The sequence below is a fragment of the Cyprinodon variegatus genome, unplaced genomic scaffold (assembly GCF_000732505.1).
Source record: "Cyprinodon variegatus isolate N-32 unplaced genomic scaffold, C_variegatus-1.0 Scaffold394, whole genome shotgun sequence".
NCBI lineage: Eukaryota > Metazoa > Chordata > Actinopteri > Cyprinodontiformes > Cyprinodontidae > Cyprinodon > Cyprinodon variegatus.
In genome coordinates this window covers 124,082-143,460 of record NW_015150847.1, presented here as the reverse complement: position 1 = coordinate 143,460, position 19,379 = coordinate 124,082, and the positions used below count along the sequence as shown (strand labels likewise).

The following is a 19,379-nucleotide window of genomic DNA, read 5'->3' as shown; positions in this document are numbered from 1 at the left end:
CAGAGTATTTTTTAACACAAGTATCTGTACTTTTACTCAGGTACGGAAAGTGAGTACTTTTGCCATCTCTGCCGACCGTGTGCAGCATAACGGCCATCTTCACCGGTTCAGCTTTCGTGTCCGCTCCCGTAGCCGTCATGTACAGCTGAAACCGTTGCTCCCATCTGCGCCAATTCTCGCTGATGTTGCCGGTTAGCACTAGCGGGGCTGGAGGCTTGAACTGATCCATTGTAGACTAGCTCTAGCTAACGTTAACGTTCGGTCACACGAAGACGTTAAAACTGAACTTTTCTTTCCACAGCGGAGGATTTAATGAAAACTTTTGTAGTCTCGTGTCTCATGTTCTGACATCATGTAGTGTACTTCTTACACTATGAAGTAAACAGTGAGGCTTGTTTACCTGGTGAGACACTTTGCATGTGACTTTTACTGCCGCTCGCCGGCTACCAGACCAAACATATTGCACACTGAGTGATGCGTTTCTTATAGGGTAAACCAATCGATCACAGATGATCCAGATCATTCTAACAATATACTACACATTCCAAAAAAGTTTAAAAACAATCCTCTGGACTTTGTTTCCAAGTTTGAAGACGTTTCTCTTCCCATCCAGGAAGCTTTTTCAATTCAAAATGTCAGAAATAGCAGTTAGTTCACCAACCATGGACCAGTATGGGGCATTGAAGGCTAACAAAGAACCCAAACGACCACCCATTCCGAAGGGGTGGACCCGCGTTCTACTTGCATATTTTCTAAACCAAAACAAGGCCTTGCTGTTCCACTCTATAAAGTCTGGAACTCAACACTATTTCTGACATTTTGAATGTCTGCTGCCTTAAGCACAGGTATCTGCTACTGTCTGGTCGGGGGGGATGGGGGGGGACCATGCTAAAGTCATGCTGTTGCTTGGGTACCTGTTTCCATGGATATGTGAGGCACAGAAAGCGTAGCTGTAGTGAAGCAGCATGGGGTCGACCAGCGCGCTGTTCTCCGCGTACTCCATCAAGTCCCTCAGGTAGCTCAGGTGGCGGTGGCAGCCTCGGACCCCGTACCGGGCGCAGTACTCATCCAGGACAAACACCTGGCCGGGACTGAACCAACCCTGAGGAGCAAACACTCTGATTACAGGATGGTTGACATTCACAGGCCTTCAGGTTCAAAGGTTTCTGATCATTCAACCAGATGATATCTGCATTTTATCCTTTGAAAGATCCTGAACTAGAACAGCATCGCTCTGTGGGACTGAAACGCCTCACTAAACTTTAATAATAAACTGAAAAACTAAATATCACAATAATGTGTGTCAGAGAGTGAAAAGTTAAAGCGATTCATTTTCTGTCCAAACTAAGAAATAAGCTGAAAGAAAAGGCAGGAAGGTGCGGAACGACTCTAAGATCCAGACATCTACATTAGTTCATTTATCCAGTGAGTAATCACTAAATTAGGCATGAAGCTTACCACGCTAATTAAGATCCAGCACTGAAGAAACATTAAGAAATTAGCACCTCGCCTGAGCTGCTTCACACCCCCCACCCCCCCGCCTGGCAGCTGTGGCTCGGCGCCAAGCGTCGGCCGACCGAGAGGAAAGATGAGCAGCAGAGAAACTGTTTCACCTCCAGAACAGTAGCCTGTCTCAGAAACTTGACGACTGACAGATGATCAAATATTCAGAGACGCTAAAATGGATAAAATATTAGATCATGAGGAACTAGAATGGCTCTGGAAGATGTTCTACTTCTATCTGCTCTCAGTAACAGATCTGAAGCAGGTGAGCAGACGGAGCATCGCTCCAGTCAGGAGACGCAGGACGGCGTTTTGCTCTTTTATCAGTGTAACCTTTCTATGAGCCGCTGAGACACTTTCTGAACGTTTCCACCAGCTTCCTGCAGGACCGGGTTCTGTTGGTGTGAGCTGACCGCCGCCGCTGAGCTCTGATTGGTCCGTGGAACAGGTTGAATTGGCTTCCAGGTGTTTGGAACGTTTGGCGATGCTGACATGACAACATGACTGCTTTAGTGGAGGTTATCAAGATGACATGAAAACTAGAAATGTTATTCTTAGTATTTCTGCTTTGACTAAATGTGTCAGATTCCTTTTCTGTGACCCTTTGCTGACTCCCCCCCCCCCTACTTTAAGTTCTGCAGTTTCTCTCTCAGTCTGTGGGTCTGAGCTATTAATATCAGAGAGAGGAAGGGGCTGCTGATGGGCGTGAAGCGACAAGATGTTCCTCTGTGACAAACAGATGGCGCACTCCAGTCTTGGCTCTGACCGCTCAATTAGCAGCTAACAAGCAGACTGCCTCGCTAGGTTTCCGTCAGGCGTGGCGGCGCGTCTCCATGTCAGAGCAACAGCGTCTGCCGCCCCCCTCTGAGGGACGTGGCGGCTCTGCAGCTACAAACACCTTCCTTCTCCTACATCCTTTGTCCATTTTTATTGTCTTTTCTGGCCTTTTTCGGATCCTTTCTGACCAACAAGCCGCTTCAGTTTCGTCCCTGGTAATGTCTGGGACCCTGTGCATGAGCAGGACGTCACCCTGAGATAGAAAAGACTGGAAACCAGATCAACGCTGAAGGTTAATGACCCACAGCTACAGAGCACGCAGAGACTCCGCGGTTCATCAGACCGAAGTCTTCAGTGGGTCAGGCTGTCCTCAGGGCGTCAGTAAAGCAAAGAGGCATCAGAACCCGCTGGCCTGGGTACAGAAACCCAGAACAGCCCCAGTTCTGCTGGGATTTCCAAAGGAACAGCGGAGAGGGTGAAACCGGCTGCAGAGGTCACCACAGTCCATCATCATCTAATCTGATCTAGCCTCAGCTTTCCTGTGACATCAGAGAACCAAAGGAGGAAGTTCTGGTTCAGTTTGAGGCAAGCTAAGCTTTGAACGCGGCCGCTTCTCTCTATCTGAACATAGAGAGAAAATGGACCACCAAGACACCACCGTCCACCCAGACTGAGAGAATGGAGGAACCATGGTGACTCTGGAGGAGCTACAGAGATACACGCCTCTCTGCTGAAACCAGACAAGCAACAGAAGGAGCTTTTCTGCTCTGAGGAGCGAAAAGAAATGAGAGCAGCGTCTTCAGTCGGACCTGAAACCAGCCTGTATGGAACCAGGGAGACGTTTTGGTTAAAAGGACGAACGGAGAGTTGAGGAGATTTAAACATGTCTACAGGGAAAAGAAGGAGCAGGAACAGCTGGTTGGTCCAGTTCAACAGGAGGCGGCCGCTGCGTGGACATGGAGCCATCCTCCTCATCTTCAGCAGAGTCCTCTGATGAGCAGAAATTTACCTGCATCACTGAAAGGGGCTCCGCATTTACGGAGCATGCGGATGCATAGACCCGTCTAATTATGTCAGCGTCTTTAATGAGAAGACGAGATGGGAGGTTTCTTTATCTGAGCGAGGACAGGCGTGTCCGCAGCAGAGGCAGGGACAGATGCTGAGGCCGTAGACAGGAGGATAAAACTGGTCTTTAGACTCATAGTGACTCATCTTCATTTTCTCACCTTTGCTTTATTTCCTTTATGATCAGACTTCTTAAGCAAAGGTCCAAACACTGAAACCGGAGTTTGATTCCTCTCCTCTGTTTTTAGAAAACACCAGGCCTGTGTGTCAGGCTCGGTTCTGGGCCTTCAGTCAGGACCAGAACTATTCATACCCCTCTTAACCTTAGAGCAAATACCATCTTCTCTAATAGGAATTAGACGGAAAAGGAGAGACATCTTGAAGGGAAATATGTCTTTGATTCCTCCTCCCTGATTTTAAGATCCAGGTCTTTTTCATTTGAAAGCTCTCCGTACCATTACCCTCATCTTTTGCTCTCTGCACACAGCCCAGCCCAGAACCTGTGTGTAAGGGTGGAAAGATGTCCAGAAATGATACCAGGTTTGGTCTGGGTCCCAGTTCTGGTTCTGACGCCCCCCCCCCACGCACACCATGTTTATCCGTTCTCTCTTTAATGGGGGCCACACCAGTGCGCTCTGTACTCCAGCAACATCCCAAACTTCTGCCTAATTACCGTTGTTGTCGTTGGGTTCAACTGGTTTTCTATATAACCTGACCCGGTCTGTGACATGAATCCAAGGCACTTCTCAACAGATGTCTCCCACGCCTGGGCCGGGGCCCTTTCTCAGAGCGCAGAGTGAAAAGAGGCTGCAGTTGGAACAAAAAGCCCTGCGGTGTTGACAAAAGGCTGAGCAGTGAAGAGCTGGGTGGATGGCGTGAATGGAGCGGCCTAATTGCGGCGCTGGAAGGCGTCCTGGTGAGGTAGGTAGAAGAACCAAAGAGGCCCAGATGTCACTCTGCTGAACATCTCGTTTGACTTAAAATGCAGGACAACCCAGCGTGACCCCTCAGCTCCGGGGGGACGCCGCTTTCAACAACACCTTCTCCCTGCCGGAGCCTTACAGATATTTACCACATCTGTAACAAACACTCTTCGTTTTAATTATCAGGGGTTTTCACAACCATCACAGATTTAGCAACACAGTGGCTGATGGGAAAGGATGCAGACAACAATATTTACCCATTTAATACTCCATTGTTTACCAATTATACAGCAAGATGAAGGTTGATAAAATGTAAAAACAGAAAATATAAATAGGAGAAGTTTGTTTTTACAGAGAAGTAACCGAATGCTTCTCCACTGGTTGCCTATCTGAATACTGCAGAACGGAGGAGGTGTTTGAATGCCACAGACGGGTAAGAACGGGTGTCACTACCTGATCCGTCCCGGAAACATGATCCGTCCAACGCATGCGCCATCGGCTCATTGATGGATCGTGCTTCCAGGACGGATATACATCCAGATATACATCCGGGTGGCCTCCAATTTATTTTGTTAAAAAGACCTAAAAAAAAGTAAGCATACTTAAGTTTAATAATGTTTTTCCTGAGAAAATAAATGCATTTAAATCCTTTCTGTTTTATCACTCTGTTCCTGATCTGCACAGGAAATAGGATGCTACGCTACTTCAACGATGGGTCCGCGTCCTTTTTAGTTTTAATGTTTTCCTTTCGTGTTAACATTATGATATATAGCGCATAATCTAAAGAAAGAAACAACTAAAATGCAGATAAAGATGGTTTAATCAGATTTAGCCAGACCGCTCTGAGCGTGTCCCATGATGATGCAGAGAAGCAGAGAAAATGTAAAAAAAAATACAAAATGCCTCTGCAAAAAGTCATAAAACATTTTTAGTTAGCATCTTTAGTGAGTTAAGGATAGAAACAAGTCATTTTAGTACCATAATTACATTATGTATGGAAACTGGATGTATATCTGTTACGGCATGTTACGGATCGTGTTTCCGGGAAGCGACAACAGGACACAATGAGAGGAAACTGGAAAAAAGTTCCTGCTTGCATTGATTCTAAAAGTTCCCCCAAGCAACACCTAGAAGGGGAACCAATGTGTCTGTGCAACCTTCCCGTCCATAAACAGCTCAGAGAGCTTCATTATAGCTCCATTATAGTCCAAATACAGCAGCGACAGCAGTGACTGGGATTCTGATGATCCCAGAGGGAAAAGAAGCGGCTCAGGAAGAGCAGGAATTGTGGATATCTGGAGTCTGAATGGATTCTCCCTTCCTCCACAAACTTTGGTCTCCAGCTTCCTTTAATGTCTGGTTTTTACGGAGCCCCTAAAGGGACATGGAGGAAAAAATAAACTTTGCGAGATCCCATAATACTTTTGCGCGATCTCATAAAAAGTTTTGCCATGTCAGCGAACCGGAAGTAAAACAAACAAACAACAGTGGAGGTGCAAAGTGTACTGCTATGGGAGGATAATACGCCCATGTGTCAGCTACAACCATGGAGGATGATTTGGAGAGGTTCTTCATTTCTAGAGAAGTCCCAAAACAGACAAGGTCAGTATGCAATCCAACGGAGCCCCTAAAGGGACATGGAGGGAAAAAATAAACTTTTGCGGGATCTCGCAAAAGTTTATTTTTTCCCCTCCATGTCCCTTTAGGGGAGCCATAGGTTTTTGGTTTTATACGCCGAATCTTTAGTCTTGATCCACACATTTCATGTTCCGTATTTTCAGCATCAGAATGTGAGCTCTTTATGGCACATTAAATAAAATGGAGGAAGATATAAATAAATCAAATGAAGGAGAGTGATGCATTGGTTGATGAGAGCTGCCTCTCCTCTCATGTCGCTCCACATTGAATAAAACAAACTCCTCTATAAGCTCATCTGTCGAGTGATGATTTCAGGAGGACCCAGAGATGAAGATGGAGGATCTTATCCAGAGAGTCGGGTCGCTCTGCTTAGCTCCACACGGCACAAAGAGCTCCACTCTACCCCCTCCCTCCAATCACCCTCCCCACCCCGCCACTGGGCTACGCTCCTATTTGGAAAGTATTGATTAGAGCGTTTATCTCTTCAATCAGTGTGAGAGAGCCCCCAGGGTTTCACACAGCAGCACAGACGCAGTGAGGCAGAAAGATTTGATGTCCTTTCAGGATCTTCTCTGATGGGTTTCAGCTCCTTCACCTTCTGCTTGACTATGAAACAGAAATGAATCTAAAATCACCGTATTTAAAGACCGTTTAGGTAGATTAAATTACAGACATTAAGTCTCCTGCAGAAATACAGATTCAGGATCATTTTGAATCATTTTGATTAAAGTGATGGAATATAAAATATCCAAGCATTTAGGTGACTGTGAAGCTTTTGTTAATGTCTTCATCCAGCTACACACAGTAACAAACCTGGTTTTTATCAACAATTTGCTGTTTGAGTAAAAAACAAGCAGAGATCTTTATTTAGCCGCAGCGTTCTTCCACCCATCAGTGCGACGGACGCCGTCCTCGCGCCGCCTCAGCTACAGGAAGCCATCAGACAGTATATGGCTAAAAGTGATGAAGCAACAACATTCATCTCTGCTTCCTCCTTAAACTGAATTTGTGTTTTCTGGTTTTCATTTTTCTTATTCATTGAGGCCAATGGGATCAGATGGTTTTGCTGCATTTTTCAGTGAAGACAGCCTTGAGCCCGGCTGTTGAGGATGTTTAATGTTTAATCAGGCTGGTTCTGAACCTAATGTCAGCTAATGATGAATTCATTCTCTAAATATGGCATAAAGAAGCACATCTGACCATAAAGAAAGAACTGCTGATGCAGAAAGCACCAATTGTTAAAGATAGGCTCCCTGTGTTTCATAGCTTATATGTATTAAATAACCAGGAGACATGACAACTGATTCTGATAGAAATTATAATCTTACTCAGATCAGAGAAGTTGCTCACCTCTCAGGAAGTGGCCCTGATTAACAGTTAAAAAGGTATTTTATACATCTCCAGTCCTCCACATCATCACATCATTACATCAAACAGGTTAGCAGATGAGGAAACTTCCAAGGCTTATCAAAATATTCCACTTTGTTCTTAGCTGAAGGACACCACTCTCATTCCCTTCTCAAATCTTTGCCACGTCCAGAATGAAGATTATTACCGTATATCCAGACAGAGGAATCGTCAAGACAAACTTGACCTTCTCTCTACTAGCCCAGCAGCAGTATCCGTCTCTCTGGCCAGAACATACTTCCAAAGTTCCTGGAAGTCCTGCAGCCTAAATCTACTCCAAAGACCAGAGAAAACGGTTCCTTCACTCAGAACTGTAGGAAAAATAGCTCTTGCTGGCATTTATTCTTCACCAGAACCAAAGCTCAGCACTTAGAGGGAAGTCGTCATCAGTCTCTGGTGCTGAAGCACAAATGCTTCATATTTTCCAAATAAAGCAAGGACTGAAAAACGAACAGACCTCTCTGGTTCTGGTATAAATGTTCAGCCCAGGATGTGCATGAAGGAAAAAGGCTGCAGGGACACAATGGCTCATTTGGTCGCTGCTTGAGAATCTTTGCCGTTGATTCTCAGGCCTGAGTGCAGCGTGATCCTCAACTTCAAGAATTCTTGTAGAAGATGAAGACTGGGATTAGAAGGCAGCTCTGTGCAGCACAGATGGAGGACATGGAGGTTCCTGTTTGCCAGAAAGTTCCCGACCCGGAGACTGGTTCCAGTTTTCAGTTTGATCAGACCTGTGGGGCTGATGGAGCTCATTGCTGAATTCAAATCACCAGATGTGGCAAAGAGCAGTTTGATGGGCGATGAAGATGGGTTCATTAGCGGACCTGAAGTTTTAAATCATTGGATGGACAAACGACGGGCAAACAAGAATTATTCTTCTTCTCAGATGAAAACCCAGCAGCATGGTGGGGGTGCAATGAGTGAAATGGAGTTCTTTCTGTCAAATTGACAGACTGTAGTAGCCACGTTTGCTCAGCCATGTCTTTGTCCAAAAAGGTCGTCTCCTTTTCTTTTTAGGACTTTCAGCACAAAATTGCCCAAATAGCCAAGGCATGGCGTTTCACTCTAGTCAGCTTCATATTCCTCTGCTACTGGTTTGGCTTTAGAATAGATGAGTCCGAGTAGCTCCATCTCACTGCGGAGCTGAGTCCCAGCTGGTTTTTAGACGTACAGTGTGAGCAGGTAGATCGCATCAGGGCATCGGGTCGCACAGTGTGAGAACAAACATCGTGAGCTGTGAACTTTTCAAACTTGCGGTTTCGTCCTATAGCATGAGCTTTAGCTGCGTGCAACGATTAAAAACATCGCACAGTGTATGCCCGGCTTAAGATTCCCAGTCATCCAGGTCATAGTCATTCCAAAAAAAATTTCAAAAGCAAACCACTAGACTTTGTTTTCCAAGTCTGAAGACGTTTTGCTTCCCATCCAGAAACAGAGGGGGTGGACTCAGGTTCCAGTTCTCTAAAACCTACAACGCAGCGAAAAAGTCGATTCCTTCCCGCTATCATCTCAATCTTCAATTTGCATGTTTTCTAAGCCAGAACCAGGCTTTGTTTGGACCACCTTATAAGCCTGGAACTCAACACTAACCCAGACATTTTGAATTGAGAAAGCTTTCTGGAGGGAACAACACTGAGACTCATTATTACCCAGCTTAGCTGAGCTTCCCTGGTGGGAAACACACCACACCACAGAAAACTCCAAACACTGCAAAAAAAGTCAAAGATTTAAAGATGGCGGCAGGAGAAACCCTGGTGTGTTTTGATGTTGCTTCTCTTTTCATGTGCATACCTATATCAGAGGCAGTGGAAACAGTCAGGACACGTTTCAACAAGACAGTGACCTAAACAACAGGACTAATTTTACTCCGGACCAGATCTGCACTGGACCTTTATCTTTCCACAACCTACTTCAAATTCAGGGATCATTTTTACAGACAGGAGCATTGTTGACCCATGGGATCTCCAGTGTCACCAAATGTAGCCAATCTTTACATGGAAGAAATGGAAAAAAGAGCTTTGGACACCTTCAGAGAAACAAGCCACTGATTCTGCTCTCTCTGCTGTTTCTCATAGTAGCTTCATCATCTGGTCTTTTCCTGTTTGGCTGTGACTCCATCCTGGAGAGAAATATCAGCTGTGCTGCTGCCATCAACATCCTTTGTTTCTAGATGTTGGAGCTTGGCCTGTTTTTCAGTGTAGTCCTGTTTCTCTGACCGTGACTAACTGGATGTGCTCTCTTCATCCTCTGACATGGGAGCTGGCTCGGAGCTCGTCTGCCTGGCTGTGTGTTTCCTGGACGGGGCCGCCTGTGGAGCTGGTTGACAGTTGCCTTTTGGATCTATGCTTCTTTTTCTATGTCTGCTTCTGTCTCCTTGAACCCCAGTCGGCCTCAGCAGATGGTCGCTCACACTGAGCCTGGTTCTGGAGGTTTCTTCCAGCAGATGAGGGATTGCTGAAGTATCAAAAGCAAAATGCAAGCGAAAGTCGTCTCTGCAGGCTCATCCAGAAGCAGCAGGTCTTTCAGTCACTGACTGGTGCAATCAGCTGGTTTTCCAAACCAATCTGACTGAACCGTCTCTGTAAAGTGACTTGAGATGAGATGAAACAAACTGAATTGAAAATGTATTTTATAATTTCAACAAACGTCAACTCTGCATCACCCCAGATGATGCAATTATTCCAAACGCAGGTCTTACTGCTATACTTTGTCATGAGGCTGTGTGGCTGCTGACCTACCAGGCAGGAGAAGGAGTCATTCATGCGGTGTTGCAGAGTTAGTTTCTGTAGGATGCTGAACAGAGCAGCGTGGTCAAAGCTGATGGGCGCTGCAGAAATCAGATCCTCCACACCCTGACGCTGAGATGGATCCAGACCTGAAAGCACAAAGCAGTAAAGAGTAGAACCTGGAACAAACACTTCTTACAAAGTTTTATTGATGAGACATTGACGCCTGAAAGCGACCTTTGGTTGAAGGCTCTTCCTTCACCCCGATGGCCCGACTGATCTCTGGCTTTTTTCCATCATTCAACCAGGAATCTATGTTTTATTAAGCTGTTTACTGGAGCATCGATGAACTAATGTTGAAGCCAAGAAGACTGATGCAAACATCTGACTTCATCCAGCCAAACGGCTCTAATATAAAAAATGTTAAACAGAAAGCATGCATCTGTGTTTGCTTATATGAAGGGGTAAAGAATCAGGCTTGACCTAGAATATGCAGTTAACACATAGAATGACTTAATTAGAAAGAAAGAAAACCCCCAAAACCCTGATCAGTAAACAAAGTTTATGCTCCAGAATGATGATCATATTTTAGCCTATTTCAACCTGAGCCACTGCGTTCTGTTTAAGCAGTTTATGTAATAAACTAAATAAATAAAAACAATGCATGGCTGTAAAGGATTCTATGCAGAAATCTCTATCTCTATCAGCACTGAGGCAATCAGTCTGTGAAGCTGCAGGTCTTCTGGTTTTGTCAATCAGCTGGCAATCATCTGTGAACCTGTTAAGTTTCGCCTTCTTCTGGATCGTTTACATCATATTTAAATAGATAGAAATGAGAACAATGAGAGAGAAATATTCAAAGATCTATGTACCTTTTCATCTGGATCTTTATCAAAAATAAACAAAAGCAAAGAAATATTTACTTTGGATATAATTTAGGGATTCCTTTTGGTAGAAATTAAAGAAGGTTTAGCATCACCTCTTGTGAGCTCGAAGAAATAAAATCTTGATAGTTAGACAAAGGGATTTGTTACGCTTGGCAGAGGATGATCAGCCACATATAGTTTATTAAGTAGTGAGAGCAGGAAGAGCCATAATGGTGAGAGCGAACCATCAGAGTGGAGCGTAAAGCGCAAACTCTGAGCTGAGCCGCGTAAAGACGTATCTCTGCACAAGCACAGCTGGAAGATCAGAGTTAGTGGGAGTTCAGCGCTCAGTACCGGATCATTTCTGGTTATTTGCAGCCCGCCACTGAGCAGCGCTGCACGCCAGGTGGGCGGCGTGACCAAACAGGATGCAACAGCACGGCTGATAATGCTTAGCTGATTTCAACACAATGATGCATTTCAAACGTCTGACCGACGACCTGCTAAATTCACACCCATGGCTTGTCAAGTTTTCATCATCAGAGATCCACATTTAGCTTATCAGTTCTCGTTATAGTCATGAAAAATAGGAGCATCAGCGAAATAACGTTATCTTCGACGAAAGAAGGACTGTTCTGGATGCATAACAGGAACAGTTAATTTCTTTTTTTAATTTATAAGCTTCGAAAACATTGTAAGAGGAAGAATGCAAAATGGAACCATCCTTTAATGATGTAAGGAAAACATTTTTTGCTTGTTTTTTAATCCCATGTTGTTTCCGGACGATGGAGACGTTCCTCAGATCGGGCGTTATTGGAGCGGAGGTGCAGATGGTGAGCAGGGTTTACTTAAGCAGGCCAGGCACATGCTGACCCAGCCTGAGCAAACCTGGGTTCACTTCCAGTCCTTTCAGAGCCTCGCCTTAATGGCCCCAGCAAATGAAAAGCCTAACACTTCCCTCCCCGCCCGTATTGTGGGAGTACATTTGGAGATGGGAAGTTTGGGACTCAGACACATGGCTCCACAAAAGACCAGGAGTCAGTGAAGAAAGCCAGCGCCGTCCCTGCGCCTGCGACGCCTGCGGCCCGCTGCCGGGGAAGAGCATTAGTGATTGCTTTTTATTAACACTGCCATTTTGTTTTTGTTTGGATGCAGAGACGCCCCCCCCCACCATGCACTCATCCACAACCGCATTTCTTTGGCTTTTGTTCAACAGGGGAAAAAAAAAGGCAGCAGAAGTGAAATCTTTACAATCAACTTCCAATCAAGAGTCGTTTGCTTTTCTTCTGACGTCTGACTTCACGTTTGCTCTGATGTGGCCTAGTTTCACTTCATCTAATTCCGATGTAGGTCATTTTACATTTAGCATCAAATCCTGGGATTGTCCTTAATGTAATTTGGAGAAAAGATTGGGGCTAAAGGAGGCGACTCTAAAGAAAACGAGACAAAGAGATATAGATCAGAGTGATAATAAGAGGGGGGGGGGGGGAGGAGGGGGAGTATTGATTGATGGACTAACAGCAGAAGAGTGTTGATGATCTGTGTCAAATCCAACTGTAAGAAAGAAGGGGGGGGGGGTTCTGCAGCAGCGATGGCTGGAAAGGATCTCACTGGTCCTGACCCAGTTGATCAGTACGACGGCCAACCTGCTCTGGGTTTTCCAAACACAACAGATTCCAGGTCAACTTTCCCGCTTGCTCTCCTAGTTTCCACCATGTTTGGTTTTACTGCACCGTCAGAGGGCGACCATTTCTAATCCATTAAATAGCAGCAGCTCTACGGCTCCTTCCGTTCAGACATAGAGATGCAACCACGGCTCATCAGTAGTCAGCTTCTTGCTTTGACTAAATCTCTGCATCATGGGAATGTCTGCCAAGCATTTGGAAAAGCTGCAAAAATAAAGTTCCAGAAGTTTCATGCTGGTGGACCGAGTGTGGAAAGTGTGACGGATCACGTCTTGCATCCAAAATGCAGTTTTTAAAAATTGCTGGAATGCACAGTTGTGAAATGGAGCCTGTGATGCTAGCTGGTACATCCACCCACTGCTAAAACCCTGGGGCCCTGTGCAAGCTGCTCACTCCAGACATTTGGATCTTAGCTGATGAACATTTCTGTCATGCAAACTTTAAAATGATTGTCTCCAAATATCAGCAGTTTGGTCAACTTTCAGTGACTGGAACAAACTGGAACCGTTGTGAAGGCGGCGGCGGTCCTAAGTCAGGGCTGCCCACCTGGATGTCAGAGGGAAGGAGAGGTGGGTTTAACCTCATGAAGTTTCGGACTTGACTGTTAAAAACATTACTAATACTGACAATTAATGTCACTTAAATTTAGGTCTTTTTATTTAAATCCCACCTTTCTGAGAATATCCTACAGAGATATGACTTCACTTACTTTAACTGAAAACCACTGGATGTTTGGTTGATTTGATCCATTTGAAAAAGCTGCACATCAGACAAAGTCTCCATCATTTATTTAACGCATTGCTTGTTGGCTGTGTGTTTCCTGGACGGGGCCGCCTGTGGAGCTGGTTTACAGTTGCTTTTTGTATCTATTCTTCTTTTTCTATCTCTGCTTCTGTCTCCTTGAACCCCAGTCGGCCTCAGCAGATGGCCGCTCACACTGAGCCTGGTTCTGCTGGAGATTTCTTCCTGTTCAAAGGGAGTTTTTCCTCTCCACTGTCGCTACAAGCATGCTTAGTGTGAGGGATTGCTGAAGAGTCAATGAGTCGATGCAATCAACTGGTTTTACTTAGATAGAAAACTTTGAATCAATCTGACTGGATGATCTGGTGAACTGGAAAGTGACCTGAGATGACATGATGTGAATTGGCGCTATATGAATAAACTGAATTGAATTGGTCAACCCGTTACTGTGAAGCAGATCCAACCCAAGCATGAGCGTTTTCTTTCTAAGGGCACAGACAGTTTGATGCATAATGAGATTAAATTTCCTTTTTCTCCTGCTGTTTATCAGGATGGTTTCCACTGGTCTCCTAATGGGCATTTCGTTATCTGAACCAGGGATGTTCTGGTTCAGATAAGTCCTTTCCATGTTTCCTATCCTGACGTTTGGCCTTCAGTGCGTGTGTGGAGAGGTGCGATTGTGGGGGTGGGTTTCTGCACTCAATCTCTCCATTTCCATGGAGTCTGGGCTTCATTGGCATCGTCACAGCAACAGTCACATCTATGTGACATCCTCCTCTGAAAGGTAGCAGTAGCCTCTGATGGCAGGTTATTGATGCAGAGCAGGAGGAAGAGGAGGAGAGGCAGCGTTTCAGAAGCAGGTGCAAAATGCTGAAAGATGTGACATGATCTGCCCGTCGGACCGAAACAGATCCGGTGGAGTAAGGGCACGCCGAGACGCAGATCCAGGCCGACAGGTCCATCAGCGTCATTCTGGCTGAGCACGGATTCTCTTCAGCAGCGCAGACAGAGCGACAGGAAAGTTTGAAAAGGCCGCGTCAGCGTGTCCTCGCTGGCCCAGAGTCAGGGAGGCTGAGAGGAATGGACAGCTTTCTGTTTGCCTCTGGGCCACCTGCTTTTCCTCCACTAATACTGAACAATAAAACCCTCAAAGACACGAAGGACTCCAAGCTGCAGACTTCCTTCATCTGGAAACTTTTTCCCTTTAAGAAATGAATATATTTGTTATGGTGGTATAAATGTGCAGCTCAGACATGTCTGTAAAGATTTGCTTCTGTTTATTAACAGGATGTCGTTGAAGCTACGTCACATTGATAACGCTAAAGTATTCCAGCTGGTAGAACTTTCTAAATATGCAGCGCATAATTCCAGAGAGGATTTATTCAGTTCCATCCAAAAACACTTTATTTATCTCAAAGAGGAATTCCATGCTGCAGGAACTGAGGTGCTGATGGCTGCAGGCAGAAAGGATGATGAAGCAAACTCAGCATCATCATCGAGCCAAAATGACCACAACTGCCTTTAATTCCCAGGACTGACCTCATGAGCTGGACTGGGATAGAATAGAATCAAATAGAATAGAATAGAATTAAATATAATATAAAATAATAGATTGTAATAAAATAGAGTAGATTTGAATAGACAACAATGTAATAGAATAGAACAGAATCAAAAAGAATAAAGTCATTAGAATAAAATAAAATATAATACAACAGAGTCAAATAGAAGCAAATATAATAGAAAACAATACTGTGATAAAAAATGAATTGAAAATTAAAAGAGTCTAATAGAATAGAATCAAATAGAAAAGAATCAAATAGAATAGAATAAAATAAAATAAAATAGAAGCAAATAGAACAGAGTAAAATACAATCAAATATAATAGAACCGGATCAAATAGAAGCAAATATAATAAAAAACAATAAGTTGATAAAAAAAATAGAATAGAATAGAATCTAATAGAACAGAATCAAATAGAACAGAACCAAATAAAATAAAATATAATAGAACAGAATCAAATAGAATGAAGTCATTAGAATAAAATAAAATATAATAGAACAGAATCAAAAAGAAGCAGATATAATAGAAAACAATAGACTGATAAAAAGAGAATTGAATAGAATAGAATCTAATAGAATAGAATCAAATATAATAGAAAAAATATAATAGAATCAAATAGAAGAGAAAAGAATAGAATTAAATACAATACAAAAGAATAGATTGTAATAAAATAGAATAGATCTGAATAGATAAGAATGTAATAGAATAGAACAGAATCAAATAGAATAGAATAAAATATAATAGAATCAAATAGAACAGAACCAAATAAAATAAAATATAATAGAACAGGATCAAATAGAAGCAAATATAATAGAAAACAATACTGTGAATAAAAAAGAATTGAATAGAATAGAATCAAACAGAATAGAATCAAATACAATAAAATATAATAGAACAGGATCAAATAGAAGCAAATATAATAGAAAACAATAGACTGTGATAAAAGAATTGAATAGAATATAATCTAATACTATAGACTCAAATAGAATAGAATCAAATAGATGTCTAATGAGTCTGTCTCCCACTTAGATCTAGATTACAGGCTATGCAGCGATCACCGTCTTCATCAGTGTTTTCCAAACTACCTTCACTATCTGTTTATTAGCCCTCCTCCATCAGCTTCCCTGTTTTCTCGCTGCCACAGCTGCTCACTGCTGAATTCTCCTGTTATTCTGCCTCATAAATTCTATGATGTCCTCCTAGTTTCCATGACCTACTCCTCCTGCAGCCTCCTTTACAAGTTTCTGTTTTAATGTAACTGTTTTTCCTCTCCAACATTATTAATATTTGATTTTGATCTGAATTCAGTCTTTAACAATAGAAAAATCAAAGACAGACGGACCATGCAGCAGACAGATTTGATCTGAATCTAAAAAAAAAAGCTCTTTTCATAAACATCTGTGTGGCACAACCACTTAGTGCCATTTAACAGCGATATTTTCTTTTGATGAAGAGGGCTTGGAGAGGAGCAGAGGGTTTCACAGAAACAACAATTAATCCAGTCAACGACTTTCTGTCAAACCCAGTAAGCACTGATCTAAAGAAGAGCACCTAGCACCCAGTTAGGAGTTATTTCAGAGACACCACCTATTTCCTGCTCCAAACAGCATGTCAGCACTTCTCACCACTGACACTTCAATCTCTTCTATTAGGCACTAATGAGAGATGGTGAGAATGGAAAGCTATTACAGCAAATTACACATATACAGCAATAATCAGCTCTCAGCGTGAAGCTCCCCTGCAGCCAGGCCCAGCTTGGCAGGAGGCAAGAATTCAGACAGAGTCTACTGCAAACATGGAATAAATGAAATTATTTGCAAATAATGTGCATGTGTGTGAAAGAGAGCGGGGACAAATAAACACGCAGGAAATGATGGTTCATACTGGAAAAAGAAACAAAAAGGAAGTTAATTGGAGCTATTGGAAATATGGAGGAGAAGCTTCACGGTTTCTGACACAGATTAGGTTATTATTTATATACACAGCAGAAGCAGTATGAAAGATGGAAGGATTGGAAACAAGAAATGGAAATGGGGAATTATGCGACCAGGAAGTCAATCAATGGTTAAAAAAACCCGACAAACTGGATAAAAACGGATACAGGCCGGAAAAATAAGACTTTACCAAGTAAAACAGAAATACAGTTAGAAGTATGAAGACAAAGAAGTTTGGAACCTTGGAGTAAGAAATCGTGGCTAAGATCTCTACAGGTCCTTCTCAAAATGTTAGCATATTATGATAAAGTTCATTCTTTTCCATAACGTAATGATAAAACTTGAACATTCATATATTTTAGATCCATTGCACACTAACTGAAATATTTCAGGTCTTTTATTGTCTTAATACAAAAGAGTTTGGCATAAAGCTCATAAAAAACTTGAAATTCCTATTTCACAAAATTAGCATATCATGAAAAAGGTCTCTAAACGAACTATGCAACTAATCATCTGAATCAACAAATTCACTCTAAACACCTACAAAAGATTCCTGAGGCCTTTAAAACTCCCAGCCTGGTTCATCACTCAAAACCCCAATCAACCCTAATCCAATCAGACTGCCGACCTGACTGCTGTTCAGAAGGCCATCATTGATACCCTCAAGCAAGAGGGTATGGCACAGAAAGATATTTCTGAACCAATAGGCTGTTCCCAGAGTGCTGCATCAAGGCACCTCAGTGGGAAGGAAAAAGTGTGGCAGAAAACGCTGCACAACCAGAAGAGGTGAGCGGACCCTGAGGAAGATTGTGGAGAAGGGCCGATTCCAGACCTTGGGGGACCTGCTGAAGCAGTGGACTGAGTCTGGAGTAGAAACATCCAGAGCCACCGTGCACAGGTGTGTGCAGGAAATGGGCTACAGGTGCCGCATTCCCCAGGTCAGGCCACTTTTGAACCAGAAACAGCGGCAGAGGCGCCTGACATGGGCTACAGAGAAGAAGGTGCCAGAGTCTGGAGGAAGACCGGGGAGAAGGAAATGCCAAAATGCCAGAAGTTCAGTGTCAAGTACCGACAGATCAGTGATGGTCTGGGGCGCCATGTCAGCTGCTGGTGTTGGTCCACTGTGTTTTATCAAGGGCAGGTCAATGCAGCTATCAGGAGATTTTAGAGCACTTCATGCTTCCATCTGCTGAAAAGCTTTATGGAGATGAAGATTTCATTTTTAAGAACGACCTGGCAGCTGCTCACAGAGCCCAAACCACTGGTTTACTGACCATGGTATCACTGTGATCAATTGGCCTGAACCCCATAGAGAATCTGTGGAATATTGTGAAGAGAAAGTTGAGAGACGCAAGACCAAACACTGTGGATGAGCTAAAGGCTAAACGCTATGGAAGCATCCTGGGCTTCCATAACACCTCAGCAGTGCCACAGGCTGATTGCCTCCATGCCACGCCGCATGGAAGCAGTCATTTCTGCTAAAGGATTCCTGACCAATTATTGAGTGCATAACTGTACAGAATTATTTGAAGGTTGACTTTTTTTATATTTTGAGCACTTTTCTTTTATTGGTCGGATGAAATATGCTAATTTTGTGAGATTTATGCCAAAATCATCTGTATTAGGACAAAAGAGCTGAAATATTTCAGTTAATGTGCAATGAAACTAAAATATATGAATTTTCAAGTTTTATCAATACATTATTGAAAATAATGAACTTTATCACAATATGCTAATATTTTGAGAGGGACGTGCATAGTTATGCTGCTATATGCTTAGACTGCTGGAGGACATAGGGACCCCTTTTTCATCATTCTCTCTTTTCTCCAGGTATCAGTTATCTGCTGTTTTTTACTGTTAACTTTATCTCATTGTTTTTTGCTTCTATAAAAGTAAAATCTGTGATTATTTTTTTTATTTCACTCTGTCCTGCTATAGCGACTACGGTAGAAATTCATCCTAGCTTGGCTCGTCAACACAACTCAAAGGCCATTCTTGGTTTGCATTTTCCTCTATTAGATAAATCAGAACATCAGAGAATAATTCTGGTTTAACTCTAATATGACGACATATTTTCAGACTCGTCAAAAAATAAATACTGACACCTACTGATGGATTGTGGTTTCATGGTTCCTTCTCTGCAGTTTGAAGTTTTGTTGAGTAGCGGGGGGGTTGGTTTATACGACTGGCCGGTGGCTCTGTATATAGCTTGCACCCACAGCACTCGGTCCTGTTCGTCATCACAGGCGAAGGTCACCAGGTCGCCCTCCTTTACTGCGTTAAAAAACATCCGACCACCCTGCAGTCCTACAAATGGCAAGAAACAAAGAAGTAATGAGGCAGAGTTGAATCAAAGCACATCCCAGACGACTCTGTGTGTCACTGCTAAAGCGGATGTTTTGGAAGGTTTTCCCCCAAACAGGTGATGATGCTTCTGTAGAAGAGTTGGTGAGTCCAACATCTTCAGCAGGGGCCATCAACAATGACGTCCATCATCTGAAGCTCACTAACCGCTGCAGAACTGCAGCTATCACACTAATCTACATTTGCATTT

General features: G+C 43.3%; 1 protein-coding gene across 1 annotated transcript in view; it reads right to left on the bottom strand.

Annotated features, from left to right (window-relative positions):
• cadps2 (Ca++-dependent secretion activator 2) overlaps window positions 1-19,379 on the bottom strand; it is a 160,810-nt gene that overhangs the window by 77,299 nt on the left and 64,132 nt on the right. The window contains exons 11-13 of the mRNA XM_015387430.1: window positions 18,935-19,132; window positions 10,052-10,188; window positions 915-1,102 (exon numbers count right to left, since the gene is read on the bottom strand). Coding sequence (XP_015242916.1) covers window positions 915-1,102; window positions 10,052-10,188; window positions 18,935-19,132 — 523 coding nt within the window. The remainder of the gene's footprint in view (window positions 1-914; window positions 1,103-10,051; window positions 10,189-18,934; window positions 19,133-19,379) is intronic.